Here is a 26,124-nt window from a genome sequence, read left to right as displayed (position 1 = left end):
GAGAAAAGGTTGTGAAGAATTCCAAACATTCTTCTAAGCACCTTTCTTTTCTACATTCACCAAGAAGTCAGGAACTTCGTAATATTCTTTATGGATTAACTGTGATCTTCTTGAGTACAGTGCATTTCTGCTAGAATTATACTGAAAACTACCTACAGAAGTAGCATCTCATGTTACATTGTATAGAAACAATGTATACATTGAGGTTCGCTTTGAAAGAGGGAAGAATTCTTGAAAGATTTCTTCTGGATTCATTTTAAAGATTATGCCCTCTAGCATTATGTAGTAGATTTTCAATTAAACCTAAAGTGACAAGAAATGTCACATATGCAAACTTATTTTTTGTGGTCATAATAAGGGTTTGCTAAATTAGATGACATTATATTCTAAAAAGAAAACCTAAAAGGGATACAAAACTTTAAGAATGTTTGGGGATCAAGTCACCTAAAATCAACTCCCTGTATTCTCCACTGCTCAAAAAGACTTGTAGACAATCCATTCATTGTCTTCCATTTCAACTAGTTGCATGGTCCACTGTGAAGGGGTGAGGAAAGAGCTGTATACTTGTTCTTGACCTGTAAAGATTTCATCATGGAAGATTAATACTGATGCTGCCGCTGCCTGTTACTGGTTGTTTCTCTTTGCAGGTGCCAATATCAGTCACAGAACAGGATTTCAGTGGCAGAGTTGTTGCTATACTGTTATCTCTTCAGAACGGAGGCACAAGGAGAGATGAATGCCACATCGCAAGGAGCAAAGGAGAGAGAGAGAAAGAAATGGTGTCAGGTGGCATGTTGGATGTGATTTTTGTTCTAGTAGAGACTGAGATGACTTTGTAAATTGTTTAGCTAATTTCCTTCTGTCTGCAAAGAAAAACTGGTGTTGGTGCTGATGATTCTTGACTAATCCTGTTTCAATTACAAATTGGTTATATTTCTCCGATAAAACTTCTGGCATAAGCTTATATTTAGGGCTTACATATCAAGTAAATATATTCCCTTCTCTTTCCCTCTCCCCAGCCTTTTTGTCTCACACATACTCCAAAACACACTTATTAAAGCCAACCCCTACTATACTATTTAGCATTTGATACTGAGATATCAAACATTCTCAACAAATATTTGAATGTGTAAAATCAAGAAGACACAAAATTTGAAGACTAGAAAACAGTGACACATATCTGCATACTGTTCATTACATACTATTTATAGCATAAACTTAACATCAAGAAATTAGTTATTGGTCCTACTAACTTTAAAATTTTAATTTAATCATCCGTTTAGGGAATTATGACAACATTCATAGTTGTTTTCAGCTCCATACTAATGATTTTGTTATACCAACAGCCCAGCAGAAATCCTCAAAAATAAATTATTTTCCCATAACTAGAATTTATCAAAGGCTAGTATTTGAACAGGTTCAAATGGTATCTGGTTAGTTTCTTTAAATTAGATTCCACATGGGGACGATATATAAAACGGGTTCTTAGTTGTTTTAACTTGGAACACCAAATTCCCCATACCCTCAAGTACTGGGCATTGAATCCAGGGCCAAGTATATGCAAGACAGGGATCTACCACTTGAGGCATGCCCCATCCATAAGCTTTTTGTTTGTGTTCTGGTTTTAAGACAGGATCTCATTAACTTCTCAAGCTAGGCTCAAACTTTTGAGATTTTCTTGCCTCCAATTCCCAAGTAGCTAGAATTACAAGCATGGCCCAACAAATACTTCTTTTATGCAATCCTTAAAAAAAACATTTGAAAGCGTTTACATGTTTTACAAACAAGTGCAGGAGCACTTGTTACTAACTTTTAAAAAAGAAAATTAAGACTGAAATCAATGTACTAGCTAGTAATAAAGATATAGTCTAGCTGATACAATAATCATGAGCCCACTTCAAGCAAGGAAATATGAGAGAGAAAAAAGAACATGTGAAAACAATTGACTTAAATGTTATCCTTTATCAGTAGTGAAATAAAATAGCATGATTCCTCAAATCATCAGGTTGTAGAAAACACTACTCTTTTTTTTCCTGTTTGTTTCTGTGCCAGTCCTAGGACTTGAATTCAAAGTATAGGTATTGCCTCTGAGCTTTTGTGATCAGGGCCAGCATTCTATCACTTGAAAAATAGCTTCACTTCTGGCTTTTCTGGTGGTTAGAGGCAACAGTCACATGGAATCTAGGCCGGCTTGCAACCTAGAGTATCAGATCTCAGCCTCCTGAGTAGTGAGGATTATAGGCATGAGCCATCATTGGTGCTTGACAGCAAATACTACTCTTAAGACATGCAAACTATAAGTGAATTAATTGTTCTGTATATAGAGAATCAATTCTAGAAAAGAAACACGTGATGTAGCAGGAAGGAGTAAGAAAATGTTCATACTGTGACTCAGTCACGTACTACCTGTATTACTTCACACAAAAACATACGTAAGAGATCTTGGCATTCAAAAAGTTAATATTAATGCTCATTCAAAACTAGTTAAAACTAGTCTATAAAACTCTATTTAATGTTCTTGAATAATGGCTATATTAGGCAGAGCATGGAAAATGTGCCATTTCTGAACAAGTGAGCAATGACTACACAAACTGGGAACTAAAACAGTAAATATTTAAAACTTTTTGATATAGTGGATAAAAAGAACTCTGGGCCTGGGCGCTGTCCCTGAGCTCTTCAGTTCAAGGCTAGCGCTCTATCACTTGAGCCACAGCGCCACTTCCGGTTTTCTGGTGGTCAACCGGAGATAAGAGTCTCAAAGATTTTCCTGCCCAGGCTGGCTTTGACCTTCAATCCTCAGATCTCAGCTTTCAGAGTAGCTAAGATTACAGGCATGGGCCATTGGTGCCCAGCTGATCTTTTACTTTTCTAAGTACATATGGCCTGAGCTTCCTTCCTCAATGAAGCAAGTGTTACACTTCAGTGCTAACAAATTTAATCTATTAACCAATTCTATTTTATGTTGAAAGTTTATCTACTTTTTTGTGCTCAAGCTATAGGCCTTGTCCTATAGCTTTTTTGCTGTACCACTGGCATTCTAGGACTTGAGTCACACTTCCACTTCTGGCCTTTTTGTTTAATTGAAGGTAACAGATTCATGGACTCTCCTGCTTGGTGTGGTTTCAAACTGTACTTGTCAGATCTCAACCTCCTAAGTGAGAATTACAGGCATGAACTACCAGTGCTTGGCTTGGTAAAAAGTTTATTAAAGGAAAATAGGAGGGAGGGAAGGAGGGAGGGAGGGAGGGAGGGAGGGAGGGGGCAGACAGGCAGGTAGATAACTGGTCTTTAATTCATGCCATGTTCCCAATCCAGACCCTTAACTGACAGCCTATTGACCATGTAGGTTCCATGTGGATCAAATATAGATCAGACTGGATCAGATCCAGCTTATGGTAGAAACTATATACTTACAAGTTAGTGTTGACTTTGTATCATCCTAATAAACCTAGGTCAATAGGGAGCTGATAGAATGAAGGTGGTAACATTCTTTCTCTGGAATTAAGCCTGTTAAAACTCTAAGCCAGGTGCTGGTGGCTCACTCCTGTAATCCTAGCTACTCAAAAGGCTGAGATCTGAGGACCTCGGTTCAAAGCCTGGCCAGGCAGGAAAGTCTGTGAGATTTATCTCCAGTTAACTCCCAAAACTGGAAGTGGTGCTGTGACTAAAAATGGTAGAATACTAGCCTTGAAATCCCGAGCAAAAGAGCTGAGGGGCAGAATCTAGGCCCCAAGTTCAAGCTCCACAACCAAAAAAAAAGAAAAAGAAAAAAGGCTGTCCAATCTCTCTTTTTCTTTTAGAAAACAAGATAATCTATTTTTCAACTATGCATTCAAAACCTAATAGGTGGGGCTGGGGATATGGCCTAGTGGCGAGAGAGCTTGCCTCATATACATGAGGCCCTGGGTTTGATTCCCCAGCACCACATATACAGAAAACGGCCAGAAGTGGCGCTGTGGCTCAAGTGGCAGAGTGCTAGCCTTGAGCAAAAAGGAAGCCAGGGACAGTGCTCAGGCCCTGAGTCCAAAGCCCAGGACTGGCCAAAAAAAAAAAAAAAAACCTAATAGGTAAAATATTGCTTATTTTTTATTCTTATTTATTTTTTGCCCAAACGGAGGATAGAACTCATGGCCTTGTACTTACTCATCTAGTGCTCTAACACTTAAGCCATGTTCCCAGCCCTTATTATTTTTTCAATTGTATAGGTTAAAATAAAGACCTAGTTGTAAGCAGACAATTGCTATTTGGTTATTCATTGAGGTGACAGTACTCAATCAACTTTTTTCTCTACAAATACTAGTAATAACTTTATAAATGCATTCATTCTTCACATTCAGATGAGTCTCTCAGAAAAATATGTGAGTATTTAAGACCTGAAGGTATATTTCAGTATTAGTTGATCTATTCCCAAAATATTCCATAACTGAGATCAAAGAAAAGTTATCTTACAAATTAGTTAGGAAAAAGATTAGTTAAGAAAAAGTTAGAAATCTAAGACTGCACAGAAACTTGGATAAGAGCTGAGGGGAAAACCATGAAAAAATATGGAAAATAGAGTTTTTAGGAAGAGCTGAGTAAATATGTAAAATGTACAGGTTAAACACTGGGAAAGAAGATAATATGGAGGTTAGATAAAGGTATTCTGTAACAGCTCACAAATTTTTTATGTAATAATTGAAGATATAAGTACACTTCACTTTGGAAACTAAAAGCATTTTTCATAGAAACCAAGTATTTTCAAAGTACCAAGAAAGCTTAAAAAACAAAAATCAACCAACTACCAATCAACCCAAAGCAAAAACAAATTTCTAAAGGCTTTTCAAAGTATATTTCCTGCAACATAGTCAATTTCTAATTTGACTACATTTAAAATATTAGATTTTATGAATTGATTTTCATAAAGTGTAGCAGATGCAAAATTTATCATTAAAATAATAAATGTGGTAGTATGTGTGAAAATAATAACCTCTAGGCAAAGTTCTAAAATGTATTTAGTATCAGGTAAGTATATACATAGCCATATTACTACCAGTATAACTGAGTGTATATACTAAATATCCCTTTATCACCAGTGATTGGTTAGAAAATAATTAGAGATTTTTACATAGGGCACGAAGCATAGGTCTTTACTCATTCATTGCAAAAAGTTAAGGTGAGCACATAAATATTGGTGTGCTTAAACTCAGGGCCTGGGTGCTATCCCTGAGCATTTTTTTTTTGGAAGCTCATTAGAGAAGAGTCTCACAGACTTTCATGCCTGGGCTAGCTTCAGACCTTGGTCCTCAGGTCCCAAGACACTCGAATAGCTAAGTGCCCAGCCCATTGTTATTTTTGTTCCTTAATTCTATCTACTATAGAAAACAGACTAAACTTGCCTAATATATTCAAGAGCATATATATAGCTAAAATACTCAACAATCGCAATAGTACTGGAGGACTTAATTTAAAAAAAACAAGACCAAAATAAATCATTCTGGGATTTGTTTTTCCATAATTTTAGTTGAAGCTTTCTTTTCTTTTTTTTTTTTTTTTGGCCAGTCCTGGGCCTTGGACTCAGGGCCTGAGCACTGTCCCTGGCTTCTTCCCGCTCAAGGCTAGCACTCTGCCACTTGAGCCACAGCGCCGCTTCTGGCCGTTTTCTGTATATGTGGTGCTGGGGAATCGAACCTAGGGCCTCGTGTATCCGAGGCAGGCACTCTTGCCACTAGCCTATATCCCCAGCCCTAGTTGAAGCTTTCTGAACAGTGGCAAACACAAATATGGCATAGTAAAGGACAACTAATACAAATAATATAATTACTCATATATATACTTCTATTCTCTGTAGTCAAATGGCATATTGATAAAAATAAAAAGGAATTTAAGATAATGTGAGGCTAGCTGCTAAATGGGCTTTTCTGTCTTACACCCTACCCAGAGAGATGACATTACAGACATAATCCCCAGTTCATTGATTCAAGGTTATCATTATTTTAGCTTATTAAATATTTTAAGATAATCTGGCAAGCAGAGTATAAAAACTGAGTAAAAGAAAAATAATTTGTATCTGCTAGTAACTCCATTTTGAAAAGAAAAACCAACTCCTATTTCAAATTCTTGGAAGAGATTCAATTAAAAGTAAGACCTACAAAAACAATGAAATGATTACAATTTCAGAGCTGTAATACAAAACTATACATTTTATATCACTTTACACTATAACAGGCACTCTTAGATTTTCCTATGTACATTATTATTATTTTTTGGTGGGGGGGCCTGTTCTGGGTCTTAAACTCAGGGCCTGGGCACTGTCCCTTTGCTCAAGTCTATCTAGCACTCTACCACTTGAGCCACAACCAATTACGGTTTTTTTTTTCCTTTTGAGTAGTTTATTAGTGGAAAGAGTCTCATGGACTTTCCTACTCCATCTGGCTTAAAACCTCAAACCTCAAGTATCAGCCTCCTGCGTTGCTAGGATTACAGCATGAGCCACCAGCACCAGCTCCACATAAATTTACATTTTAACCAAAACATTTTAGCAAGCATTCAACAAACTATTAAGCCAAAGAAGTAACTTTGATATGTATAATCATTTCAACTTATGAAATCTACACAAATAATACGAGATTTCACATTTCACCTTAAAAACGTAATCCATGGGGGCTGGGGATATAGCCTAGTGGCAAGAGTGCCTGCCTCGGATACACGAGGCCCTAGGTTCGATTCCCCAGCACCACATATACAGAAAACGTCCAGAAGCGGCGCTGTGGCTCAAGTGGCAGAGTGCTAGCCTTGAGCGGGAAGAAGCCAGGGACAGTGCTCAGGCCCTGAGTCCAAGGCCCACGACTGGCCAAAAAAAAAACGTAATCCATGAAACTAAATGGTAGCATCTTAAAGAAAGATGTATGTTCAGCATGAAATGTGACTTTAGTGCATTTTTCTGTTGAAAATTCTAAATTTGGTTTAGTTCTTATGTTTCAGCTCCTAAAATAAAGACAGAATAAAGCACCACAAATTCTAGCAACAAATTAAACATATACTCACATACCTTTTTGAGATGTCCTAGTCTAAGTTTGAAAATTTCTTCTTGTTCATGATATTCTGCTAGAGTCAACCTGTCAAAAGCAAAATTTTAATCATATATTAAAATTAATACTCATTATTTCTTATTAACAACAAAACGGTAAAACTGACCAAATGGAAATACTAAAATACACTTGGTTTTAGTCTAAAATACAAAATCCAACATATTTTTAAGATTTTTTTCAGAATAAACTTAATACTTACAAACAAGCAACTTAATGAGTACTATGGAATTTAGAACTTAAGTATTATGGAAAATAAGACAAATTCTCCTTATATTTTTGTCTGAGTTTATAATCAATAATGAGGACAAAGAGGTAGAAAAGAAACAATGAAAAGATAATTTGAAGCCAAGTATGATGGCACACACTTGTAACTTCCAAGCCAGCAATGGGATGTCATAAGAAAAGAGACTCTGCATTCTGATATATAAAAAACTTTCATTTCATACTCTAACTTTGAAAGAACTTCTTTTGTCTATCACAGTCAAGCCAAAATTCTTAGTTTACGTAAATGTTCTAAGAATGTGTGATAAAGTTAATTCAGGTGTGGTTCAGGTCCTTCAGCAACATTAGTGTCAAGATTATTTCCCTTTAGCTAGATGATATAGTTACTCATTTTAAATATTCAAAAGTAACAAACAAAATCTATTTAGTATTCCACTACCAACATCTAAGAATGAGAAAAAGTGAAGCATTTTAAATGAACACTCTTTCCCTAGTCTTAGAGTAATAGAACTACTACATTACATTAAATTTAGCCATAATTGACAGCTCTTACAGGTGGTTATAACAAATTTAGAGAATCAATTATTGTAGTTGGGTATAGCAGTACATATCTATAATCCTTACAGTAATTCCCTGAACTTGAGAAACTGAGGCAGGAAGATCATGAATTCAAGGCCAGCTTATGCTATATAACAAGGCTTTGTCTCACAATACAAAAATATAAAATAAGAAAAAGAATTAATTATTGAAATATGAATGTAGATTTAGAGAAAGAAGAGGAAACAAGAGAAAAAACAAGGTTTGGAAACAAGTATTCATATTTCAAGTAATAGTTCAGTACAACTGTAGAAATAGCTTCTAGGGGACTGGGGATATAGCCTAGCGGCAAGAGTGCCTGACTCAGATACACGAGGCCCTAGGTTCGATTCCCCAGCACCACATATACAGAAAATGGCCAGAAGCGGCGCTGTGGCTCAAATGGCAGAGTGCTAGCCTTGAGCGGGAAGAAGCCAGGGACAGTGCTCAGGCCCTGAGTCCAAGGCCCAGGACTGGCCAAAAAAAAGAAAAAAAAAAAGAAATAGCTTCTAGGGTGTATATATGTAGTGGGGGGGGGGGTGAGTGTGCACAAGTGTGTGTTTGTATATATTACCTATATAGCCATGCTATTTTCTTCTTAAATTAGTTTTAAGATAAGTAATTAACTATAGGCTGTTTTTATACAAAAGAATATACTACCTTTTACTGAGTTACAATCTGGTATACAAAATCAGGTATTCAAAAACAAAAATTAGAACTGGGTGCCAGTGGGTTCACACCTACATAATCCTGTAGCTACTCAGGAGGCTGAGATTTGAGGATAGCAGTTTGAAGCCAACCCAGAAGGACAGTCCACGAGACTCTTACCTCTTATTAACCACTAAAAAGCCAGAAATGGAGCTGTGGCTCAAGTGTTAGAATGCAAGCACTGGGCATAAAAGCTCAGGGATGGTGGCAAGGTCCTGCGTTCAAGTCCCAGGACTGGAAAAAAATTATTTATGTACCCATTTATTTATTTTTAATATAATACTGAGATACTGCATTCAGCAGGGCTGCACCTGGTAGACAGTCACAGTTTCCTAAAAAATTTGAAGCAATATTCTACTTAGTTTGGCTATCAAGAAAAGTGGCAGGGCTGGGGATATGGGCTAGTGGCAAGACTGCTTGCCTCCGATACATGAAGCCCTGGGTTCAATTCCCTAGCACCACATATACAGAAAACGGCCAGAAGCGGCGCTGTGGCTCAAGTGGCAGAGTGCTAGCCTTGAGCAAAAAGAAGCCAGGGACAGTGCTCATACCCTGAGTCCAAGCCCCAGGACTGGCAAAAAAAAAAAAAAGAAAAGTGGCAAGGTTATTACACATGTATATTGCTGGAATTTCTGCAACTGGAGACAAGGATGTTCTTTTGTTAAGATTCTGACCTTCTAGGGCAGTTATACTTAACATTTTAGAATCAGATATCTAATTTTTAAAAATGGGGGCTGGGGATATGGCCTAGTGGCAAGAGTGCTTGACTCATATACATGAAGCCCTGGGTTCAATTCCCCCGCACTACATATACAGAAGTGCCAGAAGTGGCACTGTGGCTCAAGTGGTAGAGTGCTAGCCTTGAGCAAAAAAAAGAAGCCAGGTACAGTGCTCAGGCCCTGCGTCCAAGCTCCAGGACTGGCAAAAAAATATATATATATAATTTTTAAAAATGAAGGAAATCATTACTCTCTCCAGAAAAATTTGCATATAAATAATTTTAAGATTCAAGACATCAATAAAGCCAGGCACCAGTGGTTCACACCTAATAATCCTAGCTACTCAGGCAGCTGAGATATGAGGAATGTAGTCTGGGCAGCAAAGTCCATGAGCCTCTCATCTCTATTTAACCACCAAAAAACAGCTAGAAGTAGAGCTGTGGCTCAAGTGGTAGAGTGCTAGCCTTAAAAGCAAAAAAGCTCAGGGACAGTGTCCAGGCCCTAAGTTTAAACCCTAGGGCTGGCACAAAAGAAAAGTTCCAATACCAACATCTTTTCTCATCAACTGTCATAGAAATCTTAACAAGGCAAAAAGCCATTTCTTACATTTCTGTGCATCTCCAATTAGGAAGTACCTAACACAGTAGAGCTTTCTAGATATCTGTCCATGTGTATTAATGAAAAATGTTTTAAAATACATATATATTATATTCTTGTCAGTAATGGGTCTTTTCAACTCTGAGTCTGGGCGCTGTCCCTGAGCTCTCCAGCTCAAGGCTAGCGATCTACCACTTGAGCCACAGTGACACTTCTGGTTTTCTGGTGGTTAATTGGAGATAAGAGTATCACAGACTTTCCTGCCTAGGATGGCTCTGACCTGCAATCCTCAGATCTCAGCTTCCTGAGTAGCTAGCATTACAGGTATAAGCCACCTAAATTTATATATTTAAATAAAAGAAATAGAACAATCTTCTGTAATGGCTTTTAGTTTCAATTTTTCTTTATTTTTTAGTGCTCAAACTTAAGAGACTAGGTGTTATCCCTTAGATATTTCACTCAAGGCTCTACTATTTGAGACATAGCTCCATTTCTGGCTTTATAGAGGTTAATTTGAGATAAAGAGTCCATGAACTTTCTTGCCTGAACCGGCTTCAAATGTCAATCCTCCAGGTCTCAGCTTCTGGAGTAACTAAGACACAGGTAGCCTCTGGCAGCCAGAGGGAACAGTGATTTTTAACGAAATTTCATATTCATTGTGTTAAAAACCTCTATTTATTACAATGGGAAAAGGATCTGAATCACAGCAGACCTCTCCACACAAACCTACCACACTTGGGCCACAGACCAAATTAAGGATGAAATTAACAAATTCATAAGCCACAATGACAATGAAAATACATCACAAAGAAACCTATGGGACACAGCTAAGGCAGTACTGAGGGGCAAGGTCATTGCCCTCAGCACTCACATTAAAAGAATGGAAACAGAGCAGGTGAATAACCTCACGATGAAACTAAAACAACTGGAGAAACAAGAAATGATTGAATCTAAAATGACTAGGAGGAAAGAGATCACAAAGATTAAAGAAGAGATACATCTGATTGAAAATGGAAAGACCATTCAACAAATAAATAAGGCCAAAAGCTGGTTCTTTGAGAAAATAAAAAGAATTGACAAGACCCTTGCAAGACTTACAAAAAAAAGAAGAGACTCATATACATAAAATCAGGGACTCCACCACAAAAATTACAACAAATACACACGATATTCAAACAATCATAAGGAACTATTTCCAGAAACTCTACTCACTGAAAAACAATAGTTTTACAGAAATGGATCAATTCTTAGAGAAGTATAAACTGCCCAAACTGAACCAAGAAGAAATTAATCAACTAAATAAAGCAATAACTTACAGCGAAATACAGGGGGTAATCAAGAGCCTCCCAACAAAGAAAAGCCCGCCCAGATGGATTCACTAACGAATTCTATAAAACTTGTAGTGAGGAGCTAATACCAATACTCCTCAAACTCTTCCGCGAAACAGAAACAGAGGGAGAAATCCCAAACTCATTCTATGAAGCTAATATTATACTCATCCCCAAACCAGGCAAAGACCCAACAAAAAAAGAGAACTACAGACCAATATCACTAATGAACACAGATGCAAAGCTCCTCAATAAAATATTAGCTAACAGGATCCAGAAACTGATCAAGAAAATTATACATCATGACCAAGTAGGCTTCATCCCACAGACACAAGGATGGTTCAACATCCGTAAATCAATCAATGTAATTCACCACATAAACAGAACTAAAATCAAGAATCACATTGTTATCTCAGTCGATGCCCAAAAAGTCTTTGACAAAATTCAACATCCATACTTATTAAAAGCTCTGGAGAGAACAGGAATAGTTGGAACATTCCTCAAAACAATAAAAGCCATATACAACAGACCAACTGCTAATATCATATTAAATGGAGAGAAACTTCAATCATTCCCCCTAAACTCAGGAACAAGACAAGGATGCCCATTCTCCCCACTTCTTTTCAACATAGTGCTGGAATCCCTAGCCACAGCAATAAGGCAAGAGGAGGACATCAAAGGGATCCACATCGGCAAAGAAGAAATCAAGCTATCCCTATTTGCAGATAACATGATCTTATATCTGAAGGCCCCAAAAACTCAGTCCCCAAACTCCTACACCTAATAAACCATTTTGGCAAAGTATCAGGCTACAAAATCAATCCACAAAAGTCAGCAGCTTTTCTGTACACCAGCAATATACAAGCATAAAAGGAAATTATGGAAATAATACCATTTACAGTAGCCAAAAAAAGAATAAAGTACCTAGGGATCAACCTAACCAAAGACGTGAAAGACCTATTTAATGAGAACTATAAAAATCTAAAAAGGGAAATCAAAGAAGACACAAAGAGATGGAAAGACCCTCCCATGCTCATGGGTAGGCAGAATCAATAGAGTGAAAATGGCCATATTGCCCAAATTGTTAAACAAATTTAATGCAATCCCTATCAAAATCCCAGCTACTTTCTTCACTGAAATAGAGAAAGCAACCCAAAAATTCATATGGAACAGCAAAGGACCTAGAATAGCCAAAGCAATTCTAGGCAAACAAAGCAGTGCAGGAGGTATCACAATACCAGACTTCAAGCTCTACTATAGAGCCATCATAACAAAAACAGCCTGGTATTGGTATAAAAACAGACCTGAAGACCAATGGAATAGGATTGAAGACCCAGAAATAAAACCGCACTCTTACAGTCAGCTGATATTCGACAAAGGAGCTAAAGACATACAATGGAAAAACCATAGCCTCTTCAACTACTGGTGCTGGGAGAACTGGGCAGCCATATGCAGAAAACTCAAAGTAGACCCTAGCCTATCACCATGCACCAAGATCAACTCAAAGTGGATCAAAGACCTCAACATCAGACCTGAATCTTTGAAACTACTGAAGGACAGAGTAGGAAAGATGCTAGAACTTATAGGCACAGGAAGGAACTTCCTGAATAGAGTCCCAGGGACACAACAGTTAGGGGAGAGACTTGACAAATGGGACTACTACAAATTAAAAAGTTTCTGCACAGCTAAGGACATAGCCACCAAAGTAGAAAGACAGCCAACCATATGGGAAAGGATCTTCACCAGCACAGCAACAAAGGCCTATTATCTATCATCTATGGAGAACTCAAAAAACTAAGCCCCTCCAAGCCCAGTAAACCAATTAGGAAATGGGCAACGGAGCTAAAGAGAGACTTCACAAGAGAAGAGATAAAAATGGCAAAGAAACATATGAGGAAATGTTCAACATCTCTGGCAGTAAAGGAAATGCAAATAAAAACAACCCTGAGATACCACCTCACTCCAGTTAGAATGGCCTATACTCTGAACTCAGGCAACAACAAATGCTGGAGGGGGTGCAGGGAAAAAGGAACCCTTCTCCATTGTTGGTGGGAGTGCAAATTAGTACAACCACTTTGGAGAACAGTATGGAAGTTCCTCAAAAAGCTCAACATAGACCTACCCTATGACTCAGCCATACCACTCCTAGGCATCTATCCTGAACAACAGATCCCAAGATATCAAAAAGACATCTGCATTTCCATGTTTATCGCTGCACAATTCACAATAGCCAAAATATGGAAACAACTCAGATGCCCCTCCACAGAAGAATGGATCCAAAAAATATGGTACCTATACACAATGGAATACTACATAGCGATTAGAAATGGTGAAATATTGGTATTCGCAGGGAAATGATCAGAACTTGCACAAATAATGTTGAGCGAGACAAGCCTAGAACACAGAAAACGAAGGGGCATGATCTCCTTGATATATGACTGTTAAGGTGGGGGGAGGGGGAGACAGTAGAGACCAGGTCTGCGAAACCAAAAACTTCTTGTCAAATGGTATTTCCCACAGGTTTGGGTCAGCGACCCTACATTATGTATCCAAAACCAAACAATTACTCAACATATAAAGGTTAAAAAATAGACCTCTCAGTGTATCACAATAGCTCAAAAGCTATGTATGTACATTCATATAAGACAAGGATAAGTAAACCCTATTGTTGACATTACATTTAAAGCCCTGGGCGAATTTCCTTTGGCGTAGGCCATGTGGCTACTGTATATGTTTTTGGTACACTGTGTATTGTATATATGTCTACCTGACCTAGGGAAGGGAAAGAAAAACAGGGTGTAAGATATCACAAGAAATGTACACACTGCCCTACTATGTAACTGTATCCCTTTTGCACAACACCTTTGTAAAAAAAAAATGGTTTAACTAATAAATAAATTATTAAAAAAACAAACCTCTCTTTAAGTAGAAAACTAACCTGAAGCATCAAAGTAAATAACAGAAGCTATGGTAAACAGACCATTAATAGGCACTTAGTATAGTCCTTCTTGTTTATTATATTATCAAAACATTTAGCCATGTGAGGTGGGTCACATTTTTAGTATGAATTGTAGGTAATGGAAAAACTAAGACTACTCTAACTTCGAGCAGCTCAAACCAACTAGAAATAAAAGAACTTCCTCAACATTATAAAGGGCAATTTTAAACACCAGTGAAAGGCTAAAAGAGTCAGTCTCCCTAACACCAGGAACAAATTATAATGCTCACTCTCTCCACTGCTACTATTCTATTTCTACTGGAAGTCCTACCAGACCAGGCAGGTAAGGAAAAAAAAGAAAATGCATCCAAATTATAAAGGAGGAAGTAAAATTATCTGTATTCACAGATGATAGGACTATGTTAAAATAAACAGGGCTGGGAATGTGGCTTAGTGGTAGAGTGCTTGCTTAGCATGTATGAAGTCTGGGTTCGATTACCCAGTACCACATAAGCAGAAAAAGTCGGAGTGGCACTGTGACTTAGGTGGTAGAGTGCTAATCATGAGCAAAAAGAAGGCCAGGGACAGTGTCCAGGCCTGAGTTCAAGCCCCAGGACTGGCAAACAAACAAACAAATAAAAATCAACACATAATATTTTAAAACCCCACCACAGAGTTATTTTTAATAAATAAGGCATGAAACTAACGGACAAAAAGCTGTGTTTCTATATACCAAAAATAAACAATCTAAAAAATATTAGGGAAAGAATTCCATCTACAATTGCATCCAAAGTCCAGAGTAAGTTTAACTCAGCAAGCAAAATACTTGTATATGGAGAATTATACATTATTTCTAAAGAATCTGAAAAAGATACAAATGAAAAGATGTCTTATGAACTGAAAGACTACTGTTAAAAGAAAAGTACACTTTAAAGTAAAACAGTAAAAGATTCATAATGCATAGAATAATTATATTAAACATTATGCATACAAGGCAAAGCTTAGTTTCCACTAGAGAGTTACTCAAAAGATATACTTAAGAGGATATTTGCAGAACATTACTGCTAAAACTTTGTGCTACAAAAGCAATGAATTGTGATGATGTGTGTGTGCGTGCTTCTGAGATTCTTTTCCTCCATTTAGATCTGCTTTTCTAAGGATTCAATCACTTCAGATTTAAAGTCAATATATACAATGGAATGCAATAGCAATGAGACAGAAATATGAATATTCAACTACAATTGAAATCAGCACTTTAACAGAGAAGTACTAAGTAAAACATATTTGAAAACCAGAAGTCTATCAAAAAAAAAAAAGAAAGAAAATGAAATTAAACCCAGCACTTACTTATGAATTGTAACTTAATAGAAAAGGTCATGGACACCTGAGGGGCGATGGGGATAAACCGGGGGTGGGGGAAAAAGGTTAAGAGGGCTTCTACTAAAGTAGGTTAGTACTGTATTTGAGAAAGTACAAAAGGATAAACAGGAAATGAGAGAGATAAAAAAGGCATGCAACAGATGAATAAAGTCACAAAGAGAAAGCACAACTCATTTAATGTTGGAATGTTGGAGTTCAATGTTGGATATATGTTGGAAAATCAGGTTAGAGAGAAAATGGAGATTTACAAAGGGATCTTCCATAGATGAGTTTCATCTTCAAGGCTATTAACAGAGCATAAACATGAAAGCCACAAGATGAGACAACATGGGAAATATTATTCTATGTAAAAAATAAAACATAAAATAAAGAATCCCTCTACTGAGACCATGGCCATGAAAATGGAGACACTGAACAGATATGCCAGTTATGCAAACAGACACAATGAGAGAAAGGGAAGCATGTAAGATGACCCCAAGGTACCAGTCTCATTAACTAAGTAAATGATGATGCTGATAACTAAGAGATGTAAATACCATACCAACTCCTCAAAGTGATAATTACTTTTAAGAGGTAGGGAACATCTTTCAGGAGGTGGCAGCAATACATATTATAGGAATCAAAAGATAAAACAAATTAAGACAAGGATTTAAAAGTTGGATCTCAGGGAGAAGTCTGAGTAATGATAGAAATGAGGTTAGCTAGGGCAAAGAAAGCCAAATCAGTGCTTTACAGGCCATATTAAAACTTCTGGATCATGTTGTTCACATAATGGAGAGCACTATTAAGTTATAAGGAGAAAATGAGTGATTGCAACATGAAAATAGATTATAGGGGGGGGGGGGAATGAGGGAGGAAGTAACAAACAGTACAAGAAATGTATCCAATGCTTAATGTATGAAACTGTAACCTCTCTGTACATCAGTTTGACAATAAAAAATTTAAAAATAAATAAATAAATTTAAAAAAAGAAAAGAAAATAGGACTAAAGTTAAAGAGAATGTGACTATAAAACTAACAAAAAGTTACTTAGAACTACAATGGGGATTTACAGAAAGGATTAATGAAGGTAGAGCTAAAGCTAGCATACACTTGGAAACACTAGTACTCACTCATCCATTCCTTAAGCAAAAAAGTTACTAATTTACAAAATAATTTGGTAGATAAAGCCCCTTTTTCCTTTTGGATATCGATAGTCAAATGTTTTAATTGAAACTAACAATAGCATAAGAAAATTAGGAAAGAAAAAAGATTTTGTAACAGCCAGAATGGAGTGCCATTCGCCAGTAGAGAAAGCATAGAACAAGTGCCAGATATGTATGTGGAGGGGATTAAAAGGGAAGTTATAGATTCTTAACTGAAAGTTTTTCTTTTCTTTCACTTACATATATTTTATGAAAGGAAGTTGCCAGCAGAAAACAAAATTGTGTAGTGGGGATAAAATTCAAAGCACTGTTCTTCCACAGAGGAGAAAAGAAATATACTTGTAACATCAAAAAGCGCGCGCGTGCGTGCGTGTGTGCGTGCGTGTGTGTGTGTGTGTGTTTATTTGCCATGCCTGGGGTTTGGACTCAAGGCCTGAGAACTGTCCCTGGCTTCCTTTTTGCTCAAGGGTAGCACTCTACCACTTGAGCAACAGCTCCACTTCCAGCCTTTTCTGTTTATGTGGTGCTGAGGAATCGAACCAAGGGCTTCACGCCTGCAAGGCAAGCACTCTACCACTAAGCCATATTCCCATCCCAAAAAGCATATTTTTTTACTTACATAAATTTAAATTCTGGAACAGAAAAATTAGCTAACTCTGGATTTTTTCTGCACAACAAAATTTTAACAATAGTACTTACTCTTTGTAGATTGGGATCATACATAATTGATTATTTTTTTATTCTCTTTCTTGTTTTCTACAATCATGTTAACTTCTTAAAATGACCTTTTTCTTTGAATTATGAAGTTTACTTCATTAACACAAAAAATAACAAAACAAAGAAATGTAGAAAGACATGGTGGTGTGTTGTAATGAGAAAAAATTGAGAATAAAATACAGTATTTGAGATTATATATTATACTCCAGCATACTAAAAATTAAGTCACTGCTTGTTAAAAAATTAAATGCTTTTTAAAATATGATTACAGCTGTTCTATTGTAATTATAAAACTAAACTGTAACCCTCACCTGGAATATTCCACCTTTACCTCTGAAAGAGACTTGTTTGATAACAAACTGTTTTAGCTTCTGTAACTTTGCTCCTGCTCTTTTCTGATTAACTTAGACAAACTTCTAAAAGAGCTAAAACAAACAAAGAGCCTTTAGGGCGTATGCTTTTATCCCCCCTTCTCCTGGCCCCAGCTGGAATGCTTTAAAAGTCCACCTGATTGGCACCTGACCCATCAGCACTATCTCGCTCAATAAAATCTTTTTAAATTTTTTCTAATCTGAGTGTCTCATTGCCTGGACCCCATAAGAGGTGAATGCCTGTAAATCCAGCATAGGGGAGGGAATGGTAGGAATACTCAAGTAGGAAGACTAAATTTGAAGACTAAGTGGCAGCATTCAGACCTTTTGTCAAAAACCAAGAACAGGGCCTGGCATTGGTGGCTCATGCTTGTAATCCTAGCTATTCAGGAGGCTGAAATATGAAGATAGCAGTTTGAAAACCAGCCAGAAGTGGAGCTGTGGTTCAAGTGGTGGAGCACTAGCCTTGCGCAAACAAGCTCAGGAACAGCGCCCAGGTCAAGAATTTAAAAAAAAAGTTAGGGGCTAGCAATATGGCCTAGTGTTTGTAAAGTGATTGCCACATATACATGAAGCCCTGGTTTTGATTCCTCGGCACCACATATATAGAAAAAGCCAGAAGAGGCGCTGAGGCTCAAGTGGTAGAGTGCTAGCCTTGAGCAAAAAGAAGCCAGGGACAGTACCCTGAGTTCAAGCCCCAGGACTGGCAAAAAAACAAAACAGAACAAAAAATTTAAAAAGTTATAGAATACTGATATTTGGGGCTTCTGAATCTAAAAAGAATTTTTCAACAGTTTTTTCCTACCTGGTCCTTATTTTTGCTTTGCAAGCATTAATTTAATTATAAACAACTTAATAATGTTTACTACTAACAATTTAAGAAAGGAAAATGTAAAATAGAGGCTTACAGTTGTGGTAAATTTGGTCTAATAAAGGGGTCATTTTCTGCTCCATTAACTGCTTTGTTTTTTCTTTGTTTTGGTTCAGAGTTGGTAGAAGGAGCCTGAGAATTATTAGCTGTGGTGGGAGGTTTACGTTTGGCTAGAAGTTTCCTTTGCCTTTCAATTTCTTCCCTTTGTTGATTCACCCATTCTTGTTGCCTGTGTAGAAACAAAGCAAAAAACTACATTAAACATACTATTTTCATAATTAAAAATACATTATAAAGCATAAAAAATCATATACTATGAATCTCTAACCTTTTGGTCACAATATGTACTCATTTCAGATTTCATTTCCCCCTCTTTTTTGCCAGTCCTGAAGCTTGAACTTAGGATCTGGGCTTCTGTTCCTCAGCTTTTTTTCCCTCAAGACTAGCACTCTATTACTTGAGTCACAACTCCACTTCCAGTTTTTTTGGTGCTTAATTGGAAATAAGAGTCTCATGGACTTTCCTGCCCAGGCAAACTTTGAACCCCGAATTTCAGTCTCCTGAGTAGCTAGGATTATAGGCATTAGCCACCAGCATCAGGCCTCCTGTCTCATTTTTAAGTGAGATATTCCTCAAATCCTTGGACTAGGGGAAAATATGTTGCCTAATACAATCTCACAGTAGCAAATATCATTTCTAGATAGCTTATCATAATGTATTTGGTTAGTCTATATAACTCTATGAGAAGAGAGACCATATTTACTTTATATAGTTATATCCAAATATCTAGCATAGTGATCAACATGGACTAGAAGTGCTCAATAACTATTTGTTGAATATATAAATGAGCTTAAAAAAAAGAGAGAGAGAGAAAACCAGTCAGAATTAAGTATGGGCCAGGTTTTGTTTGTGTGTTTTGCTTTTTGCTTGAACTCAGGGCCTGAGCATTGTTCCTGGCTTCTTTTTGCTCAAGGCTGGCATGCTGCCACTTGAGCCACACAGTGCTACTTCCGGCTTTTTCTATGTATGTGGTGCTGAGGAATTGAACCCAGGGCTTCATGTATACGGGATGAGCACTTTACCATTAGGCCATATTCCCAGCCCCTGGGCCAGGTTTCTTTTTTTTGTTTTTAACTGTATTTTTTTCTTTTCTTTTTTGGTACTGGGGATCGAACCCAGCACGTTGCACTTGCTAGGCAAGCACTTTGCCACTGAGCTACATCCCAGCCCCCTGGGCCAGGTTTTACACATTCATTTCACCACTTTTTTCAGTTAATCTTATGAAATGCAATTACAAACTTAATATGAGCACTGTTACTTCTAAATTTATCTGTTACAAGATTTGGAAATATGCAACTAATACATCAAAGTGAAACAAAAATTTACCTTAAAAATTTAGGGGAAATAAAGCAATTTTGACAATTTAGGGGAAGTATAAAACAGCAAAAAATATGCATGGGTTTGAAAGATGGGCAATTAATAAATGTAAAGTTGTTAGAATTTCCTATTCAAGAATCGAAAATTATTTGTTAAAGAGCTTTCTGATTCTAAAACTAATAGGTATCAATGGTCGTGCCATGCCTCCAGTGACATTATTAACATGATTAATTCTTACTTGTTCATTTCTAGTCTTCTGCCCCCACCTTGGGGTTATAAACAACATGATATAAAATACACAACAGTACATAGTAAGTTCCCAGTAAACCATTTTAGTGATAGTTAAGGCACACAGGTAATTTTGTTCTTGACAGCTCAACAGAGAAACTACTGAAGAACTAATATTTTAGATCATGTATATTAATTATGAAAACCTTCCTCATTTGGGTCCTGCTCACAAAACATTAAAAATGAATGGTTTGGGCTGGGAATGTGGCTTAGTGGTAGAGTGCTCGCCTTGCATGCACAAAGCCCTGGGTTTGATTCCTCAGCACCATATAAACAGAAAAAGCTGGAAGTGGTACGGTGGCTCAAGTGGTCAAGTGCTAGTCTTGAACAACAACAACAAAAAAGCATGGTTTCTATCTCAAATCCATTTCCTGTACTCTCCTGTTAGTATCTTAGCTTACAAATAAGTGCTGAAATTGGATCTCTTCTCCATGTGTCAACCTTTTCTTTTTTTAAATATTATTTCCACATTACTAGAGTTATTCTGTAACTTAATTCTGGCCACTACATATAAGATTGTTATAACTCCCATTCACCACAGAATTGAAACCCAAACTCCTTAGGATAAGGAAGGAGTCTTTAGTTACACAATAAGCTTAACACCTAGCACAGCTGTGTTCAAACCCTGAAGCCCTGAGTTCAAGCCCCAGGATTGGCACAAAAAGCAAAACAAAACATATAAACACACACACACACACACAAACACACACACACTCACTCACTCTACAGATCAATGTTAATTAATCAATAAGTTTACTGAGGTTAAGATCATAATACCTGTTTCAGATTCCTTTCATATGTGCTAAATTTATTATTTTAAATACTAATAAGATACTGAACATAATTCCAAATTTATAATTATTAAGTTATGAAAATGCAAATGGATACTAAATTTTAAAAATTTAACAATGACTAACTTAACAAGATTCTGAAATGCAAAGCCATCTGTCCATTGTTCAGTAAATGAAGCGCCATGTCTAACTGTTGTAAAGTGCCCAAGGCGTAATCTATCTTGCATACTCTTTTCTCTGCTTGACAGTTTTTCTTGCGTACTCTAAAAAAAGGAGAAAAAAAAATCATCAAGTTTTATTCCTTTAAGTTTAAAAAAGTATAGAAGACAAAAAGGGGCTAGTAAAAGGAAAATTTACAGGGAAAGAGATAAAATGAATGAGTTTAACTGTCTTTTTTTTTAACTTACCTTTTCAATAAGAAGTTTCTTGCTCATTGATATACATTTATTTAATCGTTCTTTGTATTTTTCAAGTAATTTTTGTTGATCATCTATTTGTCGTCTGAGATCACAGTTAGCCTACAATGTAACATTTTGAGTACACTGTAAAGATAGGCTTCATAGAAAAAATTAAATATTTATGTATATATATATATATATTTTTAATTACTTTTTTTTTTTGTGTGCTTATCCTGGGGCTTGAACTCAGGGCCTGGGCGTTATCCTTGAACTTTTTTGCTCAAGCTAGTGCTCTACCACTTGAGCCATAGCTCCACTTCTGACTTTTTGATGTCTAGAGATAAGAATCTCGACGGGGCTGGGAATATGGCCTAGTGGCAAGAGTTTTTGCCTCGTATACATGAAGCCCAAGGTTCGATTCATCAGCACCGCATATATAGAAAAAAAAAAAAAAGAAGGCCAGAAGTGGTGCTGTGGCTCAAGTTGGCAGAGTGCTAGCCTTGAGCAAAAAAAGAAGCCAGGGTACCCTGTTCAGGCCCTGAGTTCAAGCCCCAGGAATACCGCGCCCCCCACCAAAAAAAGAGAGATAAGAATCTCGAGAAAATTTCCTATCCGTGATGGCTTCCAACTGTGATCTTCAAATCTTAGCCCCCTGAGTTGTTGGGATTGCAGCCATGAGCCAACAATGCCTAGCTATATTTGAGTATATTTTAAAAAGCTAACTACTTACCATAAGATAATATTATTAACCACTATTTATTATCATTTAAGGTATGAGAACTCACACACAGATACTAAATTTTTTTAATTTAACAATGACTAACTTAAAATTTTTTAAGAAAGTATATGAAACTTGTATACATATTTTTGACATTCACATCCATATGCTTGTAAGGTACATAACACTGGCTATGTAAGTGATCTAGTTCCGTTTTCTTATTTCTAAATAGAAGCAGCACAATTTTGGTGGTGTTGGGGTTTAAACTCAAGGCCTCACACTTGCTAGGCACGTACTCTAATATTTGAGTCACACTTCTAACCCTTTTGGCTTAGTTCTTTTTCAGAAAGGGTCTTCTACTTTTGCCAAAGCAATTGTTTTTCCCACACAGTGAGTGCATACTACACTAAGCTTACACAGCTTATTTTTTTTGCGATAGAATCTTGTTACCTTTTTTGCCCAGACTGGCCTCAAAACATTATCTGCTGATCTCCTTTCCAGCAGCTGGAATTACAGGTATTTATCACTGCACCCAGCCTAGCTTTACACTCTGAAGTTGGTATTTTTTTTTGAGCCACAGTGCCACTTCTGGCCGTTTTCTATATATGTGGTGCTGGGGAATTGAACCCAGGGCTTCATGTATATGAGGCAAGGACTCTTGCCACTAGGCCATATTCCCAACCCCTGAAGTTGGTATTTTCAATCATGTACTTATGCTACCAGAAAAAGTTTATTTTTTTCCAGTCACAGAATATTTTTCTAGCCTTTCTCAACAGTTTGCTTCCAATTAATTTACTTGATCCCCCCCCCCCCCCATAACTTATTACTTACCCTGAGCAAATCATCTATACGACCTTCCTTTTTCTCCAGGTCCTGGTTTTTATTACTCTCTAATGCTGCTAATTTCAGCATTGTGAGATCAGTCTAAATGAAAAAAAAGCTACTTTAATCCCTTTTAATATATATATATTGCCACATAAAACATAAAATTAGATTTTATCCAAATTCAAAAAGCAAAGAAAAATCTGAGTTTGTGTGTGTGAATGGTATCGTAAAAAGTCCTAATGCAATTCTAAGCTTTAGTAACTTCAGAAGCATAAGTGCTACAAACTAACAAAAATTATAGCATCGTGATGTTCCATCAGAACTTAATATATCCACATATTAATATATTCCTATATATGTTTTCTTCTATACACTACTGATTCTTCAACTTTACAAAGGAAAATACTATGCTTACAAAGTACAACAGAAATAAACCAGTGAACCGAGGTGGTCAAGCAAAAGCCTATTTTCCCAACCCCCAGTCCTAAAAACTGTCAATTCAGAAACTATTGCACGTTAAAACTTAAAAAAATTAATTTGGTACAAAATGAAGGTGTAACTTAGTAGTGAGAACATATACTTAACATGCCCAAGACCCTGGGTTCAATCCCCAGCAACAAAAAAAGAAACAAAATTTAAGGTCTATATTCAAAATTCATAAATTATATAGAAAGTATAAAAGATTTCAACTTTAATATGATTTTTTCAAAACTGATACATAAACTCAAATGAACTACCTAAATATTTATAACAAACATAGCATCATCAAAAAGTTATCAATTGTATATACTTGGATATTAATAATCAGTAAACAGGGTTTACAGTAAACCTTATCAGTAAACATAAACCACATATGTATACTTATATGGTTACAAATTGGTTACAAATTAGCTACTGGTTATGGTTGTACTGATTGTTTTATTTGCTTTAAGCATCTATGCACTTGTTAGTACATATCCAAGAACAAGCTGATCTATCAACTGATTTTTGTTGTTGCTATTATTATTTAATAAATTGGCTTACTTTATGTTGTCTTAGTTGTTTAGTATAAAGGTGACCATGGGTTTCCTAGTGGTCAGAGAAAAATGTATTATTTACCTGAGTAATTTTAAAGGATAACTGCTTTGGTTGTATAACAGGGTGGTCCCCAAAAGCTAATGCTGTAGGAGAAGGGCTATTCGGTCGAACCTAAATAAATAAACATGTACATTTTAGCTATATGTAAAAAGTTTTATCTTAGCAAACAGAAAAGATTCCTACTTAGCACCTAGTATTTAATACTATTTCTGAGGAAGGTTTTACCTTCTAATATCTGACTTAAAACATAATTCACATAATTGATTTTTTTTTAAACCTTTGTGTTCATTTGAGAAAGAGTCTCTGTTGGTAGCCTAGGCTGGCCCGACTCCAATTCCCTATGGCTTCCATTACCAGCAATTGAATGCACTATTATGCCCAAGCTTCTATTAAGCCTATTATTTATTTAACAAGAATTGTTGAATACTTACTACATAAGGCCCAGTGAGAACTTACAAGCATTAATTCCTTGACCTCATAGAACTTACAATCAAGTGTCATAAAATAGAACTTAAAGAAAAAATTAACTAATTTTGATGTTTCAAAAAAGAAACACACAAGTTCTTAATACATTATTTTATATATATATTTTTATTATCAAACTAAATTACAGAGAGGTTACAGTTTCATATATTAGGCATTGGATACATTTCTTGTACTGTTTGTTATCTTGTCCCTCATTCCCCTCTCCCCGCTCCCCCTTCCCTCCCCCCCCACGAGTTGTTCAGTTCATTTACACCAAACAGTTTTGCAAGTATTGCTTTTGTAGTTGTTTGTCTTTTTTTACCCTGTGTTTCTCGATTTTGGTATTCCCTTCCAATTTCCTAGTTCTAATACCAATATACCCGGTTTCCAATATACTCAGATAAGATACAGAGAAAGTGTAGGTACAACCACAGGAAGGTGATACAAGAAGATCATCAATAACAGAGGCTACAATTACATATGGCACGTTGAAAGTAGTTACAACTGTGATGTAACAATCATTTCCATAACATGGAGTTCATTTCACTTAGTATTATCTTATGTGTTCGTAAGGGTATAGCTATTGGGCTCCTGTGATCCTCTGCTGTGACTTGCCTAAACCTGTGCTAATTATTCCCTATAAGGGAGACCATAGATTTTTAGTACTTGGGACAGTACCACATGCCATAGTAGTTTGAAATCAACTTATTAATTAGTTTTATGGCTTACTACTCATTAGTTTAGGAACATATTCACTGAAAACATTAACAATGTAAGTTAAAGTTGAGATTTATGTATTATTATTATGTGCACTGTAATGTGTTGAACCCCAAGGGATAAAACTAATAAAATACAACAAGTACAAGAGAATATAGGGAAAACGAGAGTACTTGAATAATAAGAATTTGAATAACCTTAAACTCAGAAGTTTATAGCTCACCTTTAACTGAAAGTTAATTTTATTTTTCTGGTTACATATTGAACATCACACAATGAAAAGAAATAAAAATTGGGCTGGGGATATAGCCTAGTGGCAAGAGTGCCTGCCTCGGATACACGAGGCCCTAGGTTCGATTCCCCAGCACCACATATACAGAAAACGGCCAGAAGCGGCGCTGTGGCTCAAGTGGCAGAGTGCTAGCCTTGAGCGGGAAGAAGCCAGGGACAGTGCTCAGGCCCTGAGTCCAAGGCCCAGGACTGGCAAAAAAAAAAAAAAAAAAAAAGAAATAAAAATTAAGGTCTAACATATGGAAAACAACTACATAAAAGAGTTATGTCTTCAACTTTTAGGAACAAATAAAAAGTTAATTTTTATATTATACATTTATACCCAAGTTACTTCTATGTTAAACTCAACAGCCTTTCTTTTTCTCTGGTATTCTCAGAAATGATTCTGGCTACATTTTTGTGGTGAAGAAATTTAACTATTACTTATTGGCCATGCATTATTGTGCCTAGTACTAATCCTGTGTTAAGAGCCTTTTGATTGATGACAGAAATCAACCAATGAAGTACAAATTGACACAAGAGGATTTATCTTTGTTCC

At 36.5% G+C, this 26,124-nt stretch overlaps 1 protein-coding gene across 4 annotated transcripts in view; it reads right to left on the bottom strand.

Moving 5' to 3' along the window:
- Tlk1 (tousled like kinase 1) overlaps positions 1-26,124 on the bottom strand; it is a 126,239-nt gene that overhangs the window by 23,424 nt on the left and 76,691 nt on the right. For all 4 annotated transcript variants that reach the window (XM_048345256.1, XM_048345257.1, XM_048345258.1 and 1 more), the window contains 6 exons: positions 24,135-24,224; positions 23,043-23,135; positions 21,503-21,613; positions 21,222-21,358; positions 18,677-18,868; positions 7,028-7,094 (listed from right to left, as the gene is read on the bottom strand). In XM_048345256.1, the coding sequence (XP_048201213.1) occupies positions 7,028-7,094; positions 18,677-18,868; positions 21,222-21,358; positions 21,503-21,613; positions 23,043-23,135; positions 24,135-24,224 (690 nt within the window). The remainder of the gene's footprint in view (positions 1-7,027; positions 7,095-18,676; positions 18,869-21,221; positions 21,359-21,502; positions 21,614-23,042; positions 23,136-24,134; positions 24,225-26,124) is intronic.

Source organism: Perognathus longimembris, chromosome 4 (genome assembly GCF_023159225.1).
Source record: "Perognathus longimembris pacificus isolate PPM17 chromosome 4, ASM2315922v1, whole genome shotgun sequence".
Taxonomy (NCBI): Eukaryota; Metazoa; Chordata; class Mammalia; order Rodentia; family Heteromyidae; genus Perognathus; species Perognathus longimembris.
Note: the sequence above shows the minus strand (reverse complement) of the source record. Positions and strands in the feature narration are given on the sequence as shown.